This window comes from Myxocyprinus asiaticus, chromosome 37 (genome assembly GCF_019703515.2).
Source record: "Myxocyprinus asiaticus isolate MX2 ecotype Aquarium Trade chromosome 37, UBuf_Myxa_2, whole genome shotgun sequence".
In the NCBI taxonomy this organism is placed as follows: domain Eukaryota; kingdom Metazoa; phylum Chordata; class Actinopteri; order Cypriniformes; family Catostomidae; genus Myxocyprinus; species Myxocyprinus asiaticus.
In genome coordinates this window covers 15,444,373-15,457,216 of record NC_059380.1, presented here as the reverse complement: position 1 = coordinate 15,457,216, position 12,844 = coordinate 15,444,373, and the positions used below count along the sequence as shown (strand labels likewise).

The window sequence follows — 12,844 nt, the reverse complement described above, 5'->3', positions numbered from 1 at the left end:
GTCTGTGCAAGCAGGCTCACTGGGGGAAATGCATATGTGTAGGCCAGGGGGCCAGCTGTGTGCCAGCACGTCTATGCCAAGGGGAGCCTTGGTGAAGACGTACCAGAGCGGGCAGCGAGCGGATTCTTGGGAGGCGAACAGGTCCACCTGTGCCCGTCCGAATCGACTCCAAATTAGCTGGACCACCTGAGGGTGGAGTCTCCACTCTCCCCTGACGGTAACCTGCCATGACATCACGTCCGCTGTAGTGTTGAGGTTGCCCGGGATGTGAGTGGCTCGCAGCGACTTAAAGTGCTGCTGACTCCAGAGGAGGAGACGGCGGGCGAGTTGTGACATACAACGAGAACGCAGACTGCCTTGGCAGTTGACATATGCTACCGTTGCCGTGTTGTCTGTCCGAACTAGCACATACTTGCCCTGGATCAACGGCCAGAACCTCCGCAGGGCGAGCAGAATTGCCAAAAACTAGAGGCAGTTAATGTGCCAATGCAGTCGCGGACCCGTCCAGAGGCCGGCGGCTGCGTGCATGTTGCAAACAGCACCCCAGCCCGGTTTGGAGGCGTCTGTCAAGACCACGATGCACCTGGAGACCAGTTCTAGAGAAACACCTGCCCGTAGAAACGAGAGGTCGGTCCAAGGGCTGACAAGATGGTGACAGACCGGCGTGATGACCACGCGATGTTTCCCATGGCGCCATGCCCATCTCGGGACTCGAGACTGGAGCCAGTGCTGAAGCGGCTTCATATGCATCAACCTGAGCGGGGTGGCCACCGCCATGGATGCCATATGCCCCAGGAGCCTCTGAAAAAGTTTCAGTGGAACTACTGTTTTCTGTCTGAATGCCTTCAAACAGGCCAGCACCGACTGGGTGCGCTCATTCATAAGGCACGCCGTCAAGGAGACAGAGTCCAACTCCAAACCGAGAAAAGAGATGCTCTGAACCGGGAGGAGCTTGCTCTTTTCCCAGTTGACCCGAAGCCCTAGTCGGCTGAGGTGTGAGAGCACCAGGTCCCTGTGTGCGCACAACATGTCCCAAGAGTGAGCTAGGATTAGCCAGTTGTCGAGATAGTTGAGGATGCGAATGCCCACCTCCCTTAACAGGGCAAGGGCAGCCTCTGCCACCTTCGTAAATATGTGAGAAGACAGGGACAGGCCGAAAGGGAGGACTTTGTACTGATACGCCTGACCCTCGAATGCAAACTGCAGGAAGGGTCTGTGTCGAGGAAGGATTGAGACATGGAAGTACGCATCCTTCAGGTCTACCACCGCAAACCAATCTTGATGCCGGATGCTCGCCAGAATGCGTTTTTGCATCAGCATCTTGAACGGGAGTCTGTGTAAGGCCCGGTTCAGTACTCGCGGGTCCAAGATTGTCCACAACCCACCGCCTTTATTCGGTACGATGACATAGGGGCTGTAAAACCCTTTATTCATCTCGGCTGGAGGGACAGGTTCTATCTCCGCTCACAAGGTAGCAGCGTTTTCGCTCTTGACCAAGGTGAAGTGAATACCACTGAACCTGGGCGGGCACCTGGCGAACTGAATCACATAGCCGACATCGAAGCACTTACCTGGCGGGGTAAGGAGGGAGAAGCTGCTGAAATGCACCGTCAGATCCAGCAGAGGTGAATGAACAGTAGTATTCAGCTCAATGAGCATGACCGTTCGGCTCCGAAGAGAAAATCAGAATGAGTGGTTGCATACCAGCTCCTTTTATACCCATATGTCCGGGGGAGTGGCATGCAAATACCACTCGCCAATTTTCATTGGCCTTTTATCAAAGACCAGAGGTGTCTCGGGTTCCCAAGAGTGACCCCTAGTGTCACTACATCGACACAACGTCGAGTGAGTGACAGATAGGGAATCACAGCATGGTTTCTCATTTCTATAGTCTTAGACGTTATCCTCCCATCAGGGAGTTTAAAACAACGCATTTGTTTTTGTTGAGCCACCTTATATTCCAGGTAAAAAAAAAAAAAAAAGAAGAAGTTGGGGCATCCATTTCTGCTAAAGACATGAAACGGGACCTTATCAAACTCCCTTTACTTTCTCATTTAGGACCATACTTAGCTCTCTCTTTTTCTTTTGTAAATCATTGTACAATACAGAATTATGTGCATCAACCAACTGCAATTCCATTGAATTAATTTGCTTTAAGTGATTCAATCACATTCTTTATTCTACTACTACAGTTGGCTGTATACTGCTGACAAATTTTTTTTTATTTGAGTCTTGCCTACATCCCACCACTGTTTCAAGTTTTCAAAAGTACTTTTTTTCTTTTTCCAATTTTCCCAAAAGAAAACAAAATTATCACAAAAAGCAGCATCCTGCAGCAATTTAACATTAAAATGCCAGTAAACCGATTTTCTTGGTACATTTGACATGGTCATTGTCATAATAATTAAATGATGATCAGAAAAACCTACAGGACAAGTGCAACATTCAATTACTCTACTATTAAAATATTTTGACAAAATCTAATCGGGCAGCACTAACTCTATTATTAAAAGCCTTAATCCATGTATACTGTCTATCATTAGGGTGTTTAATTCTCCACATATCCAAGAGCTGGAATTCTTTTATGAGTTTTGACAATGCACTTGAGGACTGTATATGAGGTTCCTCAGTATTACGGTCTATAGTAAAATTTATAGTGCAGTTCCAGTCTCCACCAATGACAACACATCCTTCACTAAAACACTTTTTAAGACTCTCATTAAGTATATTTAAAACATTTAGGCATTCCTGTCCCACTGTTGGTGCATAAATATTTATCAGGAAAAAAAGCATTTCTTGAATTTGAGCTTTAACTACCAAACAAATGACCCTTCACTGGTTCCTCTGTACTTATAATATCCACCCTTATGGTTGAAGAGAAAAAGATGCCCACCCCTCTACTTAAATTTGTACCATGACTAAGTATTTTATGTCCTTTCCACCACAAATTCCACTCAGCTTCATTCATTAAATCACTATGAGTTTCTTGGAGAAAGACAATATCAAGCTTTTTTTGTTCAACTGATTTATAGACTATAGCACGCTTTACACTATCCCTCCCACCATAAATATTTAAAGAGCCGATCCTCAAAACATCCATACACAAAATAAAGATGGGAAATAAAGAATAAAGCATGATAGGAAAGTGAAGAAAAGACACTGTGAAATGCATGATTATTTGCGATCTTTTGATTTGATTTGATCTTTTGACTTTCTCCTATTCATTACTTTACTTTTTCTCATAGTGATAAGATGTTTTTTCAGCCGAAAACGCTTCTTCTCACTAAGTTCCTCAACTCCAACAGTCCTCTGATAAAAAATAACAGATTGAACAAATTTGTCTACATCAGAGAAGTCATTTATGTTAATTTGTTTACCATACGTTTCATCCAGAAAACTATTGATTTGTTCCAGACTATACAAAAAATCTTTGTTGAAACCTCCTGAAAAAACTGCCTGAGATGTGTTAAATACAACTCCCTGTGAATTACCATCATTTTCTCACACAGAAACTTGTGACTCAGTATCATCAGACTGCTCCTCCTCCACATCCATTTCCTCATTATTCAAGACGCCTGAATACGATTTTTCTTCAATTCCATCATTTGCACTTTACAACTGTTTAGTACCACTAGTACTTGCTACTTCTTCATCATTATTAACATCAGAAATTAATCAGTTACGCTAATCTTTGGGGCCACATTAGCTACAGCATCATCATTTGCAGTGTCAACAGCAAGTAACACAGCATCTTAATTATCATCACTCACCTCAACAAGTGGAACAACCTCATCTTGGGCCGCATCAACCAGATCAACGCTTTTATTTGCGACCTCATCCTCTGATCGTACCGTGTTTTCTGCATCTGTTTTCTTATGTGGACACGTCCAATGTCTTCACACTCGAAACATCTTATGCTGCCAGTAGTTGCATACACCATATATAATCTTCCCTCATGTTTCACACTAAAATTAATATCCAGTGTATTCTCAGGCGATTCTAGCACCATGTAACATACCGTCTAAAAGACGCAACATGCTTCAGAGCCGGATGTTTATATCCAAGCGTAACAGTTTTAAAGGGACTAACAACTTTTCCAAAACACGCTAACTCACATTGCAAAACGTCATTGAATACGAAAGGCGGGATATTTGAAATTGTTTCCTTCGTTGTCGATGTATACAGCGGAGAATGTTGCACAAAAGCATCTTTAACAGTAAGGCCAGTTATTATTAAACGATTAACTACATTTTGTTCCTTCAAAAAAAACAAAACAACGACAGCCTGATTCATGCGTGATGCAGATACAATGTTCTCATGACCAATCTGATCCTCAACTGCAATTAACACATCCTCCACCGTGGCATTATCCTCAGGAACACACCTGAAACCATTACGGAGTGATAATGGCGGCGTCTCATCAAGAGACGCCATTCTACCACACAATCACCAATATATAACTGTTTTACAATTTGCTTTCTAAACCATGTATTTTCTGGAAAGAAAAGAAAAAGTAAATAGGAAAAAGCAAGATTTACAAACTCTCACAGCAGCTCTCACCAACTCCCAGCATGCAACAGAGAGTGAGAGAGAGAGAGAGAGAGAGAGAGAGGGGAAACATTTATTTAGTGCAACGTAAGTGCTCAAAAGTGTTGGAATATTTTCTAGGGCCACTGTTATGTCTATTTCACAGGTCTACATTGTGATTAGTTAAGAGTGTGTATGTTTGTGTGCTTTGTGTCTAAAGAATTTGCTCATTTATCTCCACAGCTCTCTCTTCTGGCAGAGATGGGGTTTGGTGGCTCTCTTTTGTATGTGGATCCCTGTGATGGTCCATTTGGGAATAAGACTTTTGGGGTGACTCTGAACCCAGGTGGGAACCCGTCTTCTCAAGGACACCCCAGGAGCGGTAAGTTTCTGCAACTTTCTTTGTACCTTGACACTTCTTACCGAAACTCTCTTTAATTAGACTGGCATTTAGTATGTAATCTGGGAGTCTAATGGAGGTGCTCTGAGACCAGGTAAGCTCGATTAGAAATGTAGAGAGAAAGAGATCTTAGTTTTTCATCAGTTTGCTTGACAGGTGAGGTCGTAAACTTATTTCCGGAGTAGTTATGAAGTCAAACTCAAAAATTAATAAAATATTTTCCTTTTCACAGTGAAGTCTTCCATAGATTAATCTTTCAGAAGAATCCACTCAAACATAAACTTATTAAAGAATGTCTTTTATCTTTAGATTTCAGGTGGTCTAGCTTTACTTTCATGGCAAATACTTTTGATTATGCCATTAATTTTCACAACAAGGGAGAAATCACATCAAGGAATAGTGAAAGAAAGAAAAATTACTACCATTGTTGGATGCTTATGACATAATGAACTTGGATTACTTCTTCGCTTATTAACAACATTCCATTTTAGAATATGTTTTTGAAATTATGAAATGAATTGCCATAACTAGGTTTCCCTATCTGTCACTCTCTCGACGTTGTGTCGATGTAGTGACACTAGGTGTCATACTTGGGAGCCCCAAACACCTCTGATATTTGAGAAAAGGCCAATGAGAATTGGCAAGTGGAATTTGCATGCGGGGTACACGGAGGTTCCTCAGGTGGAGCAGGCGATTGCGGTGCACCTGTGCCCGCAAAACGCCAGTACCTGGCGGAACCGTCCTAGGCTCCCATCCAAGGCCTGTAAGTTCACGTTGTCCCTGACGGCCAACGCTTACAGTGCCTCTGGGCAAGTCCACCAGGCCAAGGCACTAAAAAAGCTGCACGAGGGTAGTCCTGACCTGGGAGCGCTTGGCGATCGACCTCGCCCCACGGGTGATGAAGGTCACAGCGCAGGCTCTCGGGCAGGCGATTTCATGGTATAGACCTGTTTGCTTCTCAGGAATCCTCCCATTGCCCCACTCAGCACGGATGCGTTGGCACACAGCTGGCCCCGGGGTTTGCACAAGTATGTGTTTCCCCCAGTGAGCCTGCTTGCACAGACTTTGTGCAAGGTCAGGGAGGACGAAGAACAAGTCGTGTTGGTAGCGCCGTACAGGCCCACACAGACTTGGTTCTCGGAGCTCACGCTCCTTGCGACAGCCCCTCCCTGACGAATTTCTCTGAAGAAGGACCTCCTTTCTCAGGGACGGGGCACGATTTGGCACCCGCGCCCAGACCTTTGGAACCTCCTTGTCTGGCCCCTGGACAGGACACAGAAGACCTAAGTGGGCTACCATCGGCGGTGGTAGACACTATCACTCAGGCCAGGGCTCCATCTACGAGGCAGCTGTATGCCTTGAAGTGGCATCTGTTTGCGAATTGGTGTTCTTCCCAAGGTGAAGACCCACAGAGATGCGCAGTCAGGTCGGTGCTTTCCTTCCTGCAGGAGAGGTTGGAGAGGTGGATGTCCCCCTCCACCTTGAAGATGTATGTGGCCACTATAGTGGCACACCATGATGCAGTGGACGGTTAGTCCTTGGGGAAGCATGACCTGATCGTCAGGTTCCTCAGAGGTGCCAGGAGGTTGAACCCTCCTAGGCCATGCCTCGTTCCCTCGTGGGATCTCTCTGTGGTCCTGCTGGGCCTACAGAGAGCCCCATTTGAGCCCCTGGAGTCAGTCGAGCTAAAGGCCCTCTCCTTGAAGACTGCCCTCCTGACTGCGCTCACTTCCATCAAGAGGGTTGGGGACCTGCAGGCTTTCTCTGTCAGCGATACGTGCCTAGAGTTCGGTCCGGCATACTCTCACGTGATCCTGAGACCCCAGCCGGGCTATGTGCCGAGGTTCCCACTACCCCTTTTTGGGATCAGGTGGTGAACCTGCAAGCGCTGCCCCGGGAGGAGGCAGACCCAGCCTTGTCATTGCTGTGTCCGGTACGTGCTTTGCGTGTTTACTTGGACCGCACGGAGAGCTTTAGATGCTATGAGCAGCTCTTTGTCTGTTTTGGGGGACAGCAGAAGGGGAAGGTTGTCTCCAAACAGAGGATTGCCCACTGGATCGTGGATGCCATCACTTTGGCATACCAGGCCCAGGGGCACCGTCCCCGCTGGGAGTACGAGTACACACCACTAGAAGTGTGGCATCCTCCTGGGCCCTGGCGAACGGCACCTCTCTAACAGACATCTGTAGAGTAGTGGGCTGGGTGACACCCAATACCTTTGTGAGATTTTGCAATCTCTGGATTGAGCCAGTTTCGTCCCGTGTGTTAGCAGGTACGAACAGGTAAGTATGCGGGCAGCCAGCCGGGTGTACCACTTGCACACAGCGCCTTTCCCCTCCCTGAGGGGATAACGTGCGCTTTTTTCATCCACGTGAGTTCCCGGGATCGGTGAACCCTGGATGTCTTTCCTCCCCCAGCACCCTGTGGCAGGCAAATTCGGTTGAGGAATTCGATGCCAGGCCCAGTACTCATGTAAGTATGCCATGTCAGGTCAGCCCCTGTACTGGGATAGGTGCTCCATATGTGGTGGTTCCCTGTCGGTAACCCCATATGATGTATTTTTCCATGGTACGGTTTCCCTGATGGTAAACCCGTGTCTTCCCTTGGACAGAGCCCTGCTCTGCCACCAGTTGCTGTGCTTGTAGAGCTCCTCCCTTCTAGGTAGGACCTACTGCGGTGGCTTCTTTCCATGTGTGGTACTTCCATTTTTTGGGAGAAAAAGAAGACAAAAGACTAAGCAGCTGGTGCGGCTTGTTCCCATTGTAAGTATGTCTTGTCCCCCTTCGGGGTATGAGGGACTATGTGACTTATGTGGGGCATTGGGAAGGTTACGATGGGGCAGGGTGCACTTGTTACTAGGTACGCTGTGGTCTGCCTGCACCTGCACCGCTGATCCACGTAACACAGTTCAGCTGGTTGTGGCGTTTTGTATAGGGACCCCTAGTGTCACTACATCGACACAACGTTGAATGAGTGACAGACAGGGAAAGTCTTGGTTACTGTTGTAACCTCCGTTCCCTGATGGAGGGAACGAGACGTTGTGTCCCTCCTGCCAGAACACTGAACTACCCGCTGAAATGGCCGGGACTCTGTCTCGGCTCCTCAGCACAAACCTGAATGAGTGGTTGCAAGCCGGCTCCTTTTATACCCGAATGTCCAGGGGAGTAGCATGCAAATTCCACTCACCAGTTCTCATTGGCCTTTTCTCAAATATCAGAGGTGTTTGTGGCTCCCAAGTACGACCCCTAGTGTCACTACATTGACACAACATCTTGTTCCCTCCATCAGGGAACGGAGGTTACAACAGTAACCAAGACGTTATGACACCTAGACTAATTTAATTCTGTGCATCTCAAAGTTAGTCTGTTAAAATCACTGTCCTTGGTCCTGAAATGAATTGTCCTACAATTAAGATATATGTGTATATATATATATATATATATTTTTTTTTATTTAATTTTTATTTTTTGGGGGGGCAATTTTAATAGTTCAAGAAACATTGATGCATCAGGTTGATACATAAAATAATAAAAAAAAAACCTTTCCCTAATCTTTAGAAAACATTGATTACATAAAAAAAAGAAAAATGAATAAACAAATAAATATAAAAATTGATAACATGTTTCAAGTGGCCTTCATGAAAAACATGACATTACTTACGTCTGGGCTCCAAGACCACAGGAATGAAACATAAAAATAAAAAAAAATCTAAAGAATTTTCACTTGCTAACATTCTCTGTTTGATGTACACAGTAAAGCAGTGCACTCTGGCCAGTTATTTCCATTACATTTGCTTAATTGTATTTTTATTTTTACTGACCTCAAACAGAAACAACATCACAAGCCTTGAAAACTACAATATGATACATATTGACATACATTTAACAGTTGTGTTAAATCTTCGAAAATATCTGACTGGGTTTTGATTAAGTCAGAGGAACATAATACAGAATTTAAAGGGAAAATAAAAGTTTATTTTAAAAATACCTAACTATTGTTAATTATTACTAATACTATTTAATTTAGTCATATTATTAAAAGTACTATTGTTATACATTGGGGTCCAAACATACAGTCATTCTCAACAAAAAATGTGGGTTAGGAATCCACTGATGTCAACATGCAATCGAGCAAGTCTACAATCTACAGTAAGTGCTGTCCATGGTGCTGAAAGCCAGCCCAGTACATTGTGTACAGCATTGCTGCTGTCCATGGTTCTGAATTGAGACTACTGTATTTAAGAGTGCTGCCCAAGCCAGAAGACCTTAGCGCAACCCTGGCTGACCCTGGCTTGCTGCAGCGTATGATCACTGGGACATCTCTTTACTTGAGTGATAGCATGGGCTTACAGCAGGCTGTCGAGTCAGGGCCAACGGAGCCTGCAAACAGATGTCTTAGCAGATGTTTTGTGCCTGTTCCCTCTTCAGTATAGCCCTATGTCAGACCACTCGGCAGGGAACAAGAGCCCAGTGAAGTTCTTGGATGCTGTGTGGTGGTTCAGAGGCGCATAAATTATTCAGCTGCAATATTGTCCTTGTGTTTGTTTTGTTGGGCAGTGTGAGAATGTATGCAGTGTGTTCTGGTAAACCAATGCACTGAACAGCAGAGGTCAGAGACTCTTTATTAAAGCTGAGGTGTGCTACTTTTTTGGTGTTTAAAGATTTTCTCCTATCCCAGCTTAATATGCAGAGACAACTATAAGTGAGCCATAAGTATGATAATTTTCTCAAACTGTAAACAATGTGTATATCTGTGGAATAATAATAAAAAAAAAAAATCCTCTTTTTGTTTTGAGTTACCCGTCCAGCACGACGCAACAACATTGACTCAACCAATGGCTTGAGTTATGGATGGGAATTTCTATTCAGACAACAACAGTCAGGGGACATATTCAGAAGGCTATTTGAAAAATAAATAAATAAATAAATATACAGTGTATATATGTATATATATATATATATATATATATATATATATATATATATATATATATATATATATATATTTGCAATAACATTCGGTAGTGCTAGTGGCACAGGAATTATGCACTTCTACTTTAAGCAACTTTATTTATATTGCTTTTAAACAATTGCGCTATAAACAAGAAGTTAATATCGAGTAACTAAAATTTTAGACACAATACAGCCAGTTTTTTTGTCTTTTTTTAAAATGGTTCCAAACAAAGTCTGGAACAAAGTCTCAAAGACTGATAGTCTGTCTGGAACGTTAAACACATACAAGCAGAGTGAAATAAACAGCAAAACATCTCAATGCTGCTATATAAAATATAAGCACTCTTGGATAACTGCTTGTCCAATAAGATTAGAAGACTGGAAATATCTGTTGTATACATTTATCGCATGCTGCAGATATTTGTGCCACTTGTGCCACTATGATCAACAGCTGCAAATGTGCAAATCTATGTCTATTTCTTTTCATTTATGTAAAGAAAAGAAAATATTTCATCATTCAGAGATTTGTGGTATTGATTTAGACCACTGGACAAATATTCTGAAACACTGGTTCTGAATTTTTATTTTTATTTTCATCATCTTCACCCAATATAAATGATTTATGAATAATGGTGATTCAAATACCCTGCTGGTAAAACATATCAACCACAACTAGGTGATTAAAAGTGTGCAGAAAATGTGCTTATTATAGGCTGTACAATTTCAGCTGTTGTGTCTGTGTTGTAATTTGAAAATCCTCTCTTTTTGTTGTACTGGCATGCTACCTGCTGGGACAGATGAAGTTAAATCAAAGCTGAGGCCTTTGAGATGTATTTTTACAGAGGACAGCATCAGATATATCTACAAAATAGTATATATAAAATATAAATAAAATAACAAATTGCCAGCCATTTTAATTGATATACATTTGATTGTTTTGATTGCATTCATGACAAATCAACACTTTTTTTTTTTTTAATTGTCTCTCTCCTGTTCTGTCTGTTCCCTCATTCTAATCTGGTTAGTTTCAGATATGGAAATTCATTCCAGGATCTTGTTTGCTATGATTCTGAATGAGACACAACAACTAATTTGATGCTTTTAAGGCTCACAGAAACATTTCTTCTATGTCTAATACCAGCAGAGCAGGACAGCCAGATTGATTAAATCTGGGGGAATAGTTTGTGTACCTGAATTGTAGCCTCTGGAGAACACGCGTTGTGCAGTTTTATTGAGCCATGACTCTATTTTATTTATTTTGTTTATTTTGGCTAAATTCCCCTGGTTGGGAAATGAGTCAATGAGGTGCTGGAGGACATAAACAGAATCATGGCATATAAAAACATAGCTTTCTTAATTAGCCTTCTGCTCTGCTGACTTTTTTCTTTTCTTTTTGATTGCATAATTTTGTTAACCTTTTTAGCCGGCACATATCTGAGGGTTAGATAACAGAAAATTTGTGGGCAACTTCAAACAATTTTTACATGTTCATTTCAAGTTGCTGACAGGTGGTTTTATTCACATGGAAAGAACTGTGTCCCCTGGGTTATTTAGAAACCTTGTTGAAGTGAAAAGAAGCCTTTGAATAGAAATGTAGTCATTTGCATATTTATTTAAATGCGCCACAGCTATGGGACCCATGTAGGAACCTTTAATTAACAAATACTGCTGTCAGGAAGAGAGACATCCTCTGTGCAATGTCACTCAAAAACATCACATTGTGTCCTGTCTCTTCCCTTGGTCTGACTTCTCCTCTGGATCTTTTTCTTTTCGGCCCTGTTTCTTTTTTTAATATAATTTCTTTTTGCTTCTGTTCATGCAGGAGTCACACCTAAAAAATGAGAGATATAAACAATGCACACTGACCTACCTGGAGTACATCAGATCAGAGGCAAGGTTGTTTCAGTTGTTTGCTCAGTTGTTTATTTATTTATTATTTTTGTCCATTCATGCACTATTTAATTTTTATAATTTGTATAATGCTGCTTCATTCTTTCAGCTGACCATTTCTTCATTCACTCATAAACCACCCTGTTAAAACAGATGACTTGACTTCATCATGTCTAATAAAGTAATAAGTCAAATGAGGATGTGCATTACAATAATTTTACCATGGGTATGAGCAGGGGTGGTTCTAGGGTCAGTGAATATTTGAAGCTTACCCAAGACCTTTGTGGATATATATGGGGCCATCTTTTGATGAAATATCAGAATATAATATACTTTATAATAAAAGTTTTAATGTTACATCTGTGTGGTGTAATTTATAAATCTTTAAAAATTATTGAAAATAAAACTAAAAGGTCCTTCTAACTTTTTCATCAGCCACAGATATGCTCAAAGGTCAGAAATTGCATGCTTTTAACACTATGTAACACGATAAAAAAAAAAATAATAATAATAATAAAAAATAAATAAATAAATATATATATATATATACACTGTATATATGTACACATATATATTATATAAAATACTGTATATACTGTAAATTGTCCCTTTTGCATTTCCATAGTTCAACGCACCTTGTGTACAGTACAATTGACAGTTTTATTGCATTTTATTGATTTGTCAAGTTAGTTTAGAAGATAGCGATCTGTAAATAGGCTAAAATAGGTGCTTATGAGGAAAAATAAATAGTTGCTAGGTTCATGGTATCATGAAAAAAGTTTGGCAAAAAAGCAAACATCCTGGCTCGTGACTTAAAGTTTGTGAATTCCTCGAACACATCTTTTTATATTGGTTTATATTACTCTTTGTTTTCAGGGTTATATATTTAAATATTTGGTACGTACTGAATCTGGATTGAGGAGGTCAATACAGTTTCCCATGTCTCAACTCACCAAGACAAGGCATTTCGACCGCTCACACGTGAGTCGGGAGCACTGTTCTTGCATGCGTGCACATACAGTACACAGCGGCTGCCAACAAGACAGCACGGGGACCTGAATTGAGTTAGTATTTG

General features: G+C 42.1%; 1 protein-coding gene across 1 annotated transcript in view; it reads left to right on the top strand.

Moving 5' to 3' along the window:
* LOC127428061 (inactive N-acetylated-alpha-linked acidic dipeptidase-like protein 2) overlaps nucleotides 1-12,844 on the top strand; it is a 475,761-nt gene that overhangs the window by 235,728 nt on the left and 227,189 nt on the right. Inside the window, exon 5 of the mRNA XM_051676110.1 lies at nucleotides 4,771-4,909. Within this exon, the coding sequence (XP_051532070.1) occupies nucleotides 4,771-4,909 (139 nt within the window). The remainder of the gene's footprint in view (nucleotides 1-4,770; nucleotides 4,910-12,844) is intronic.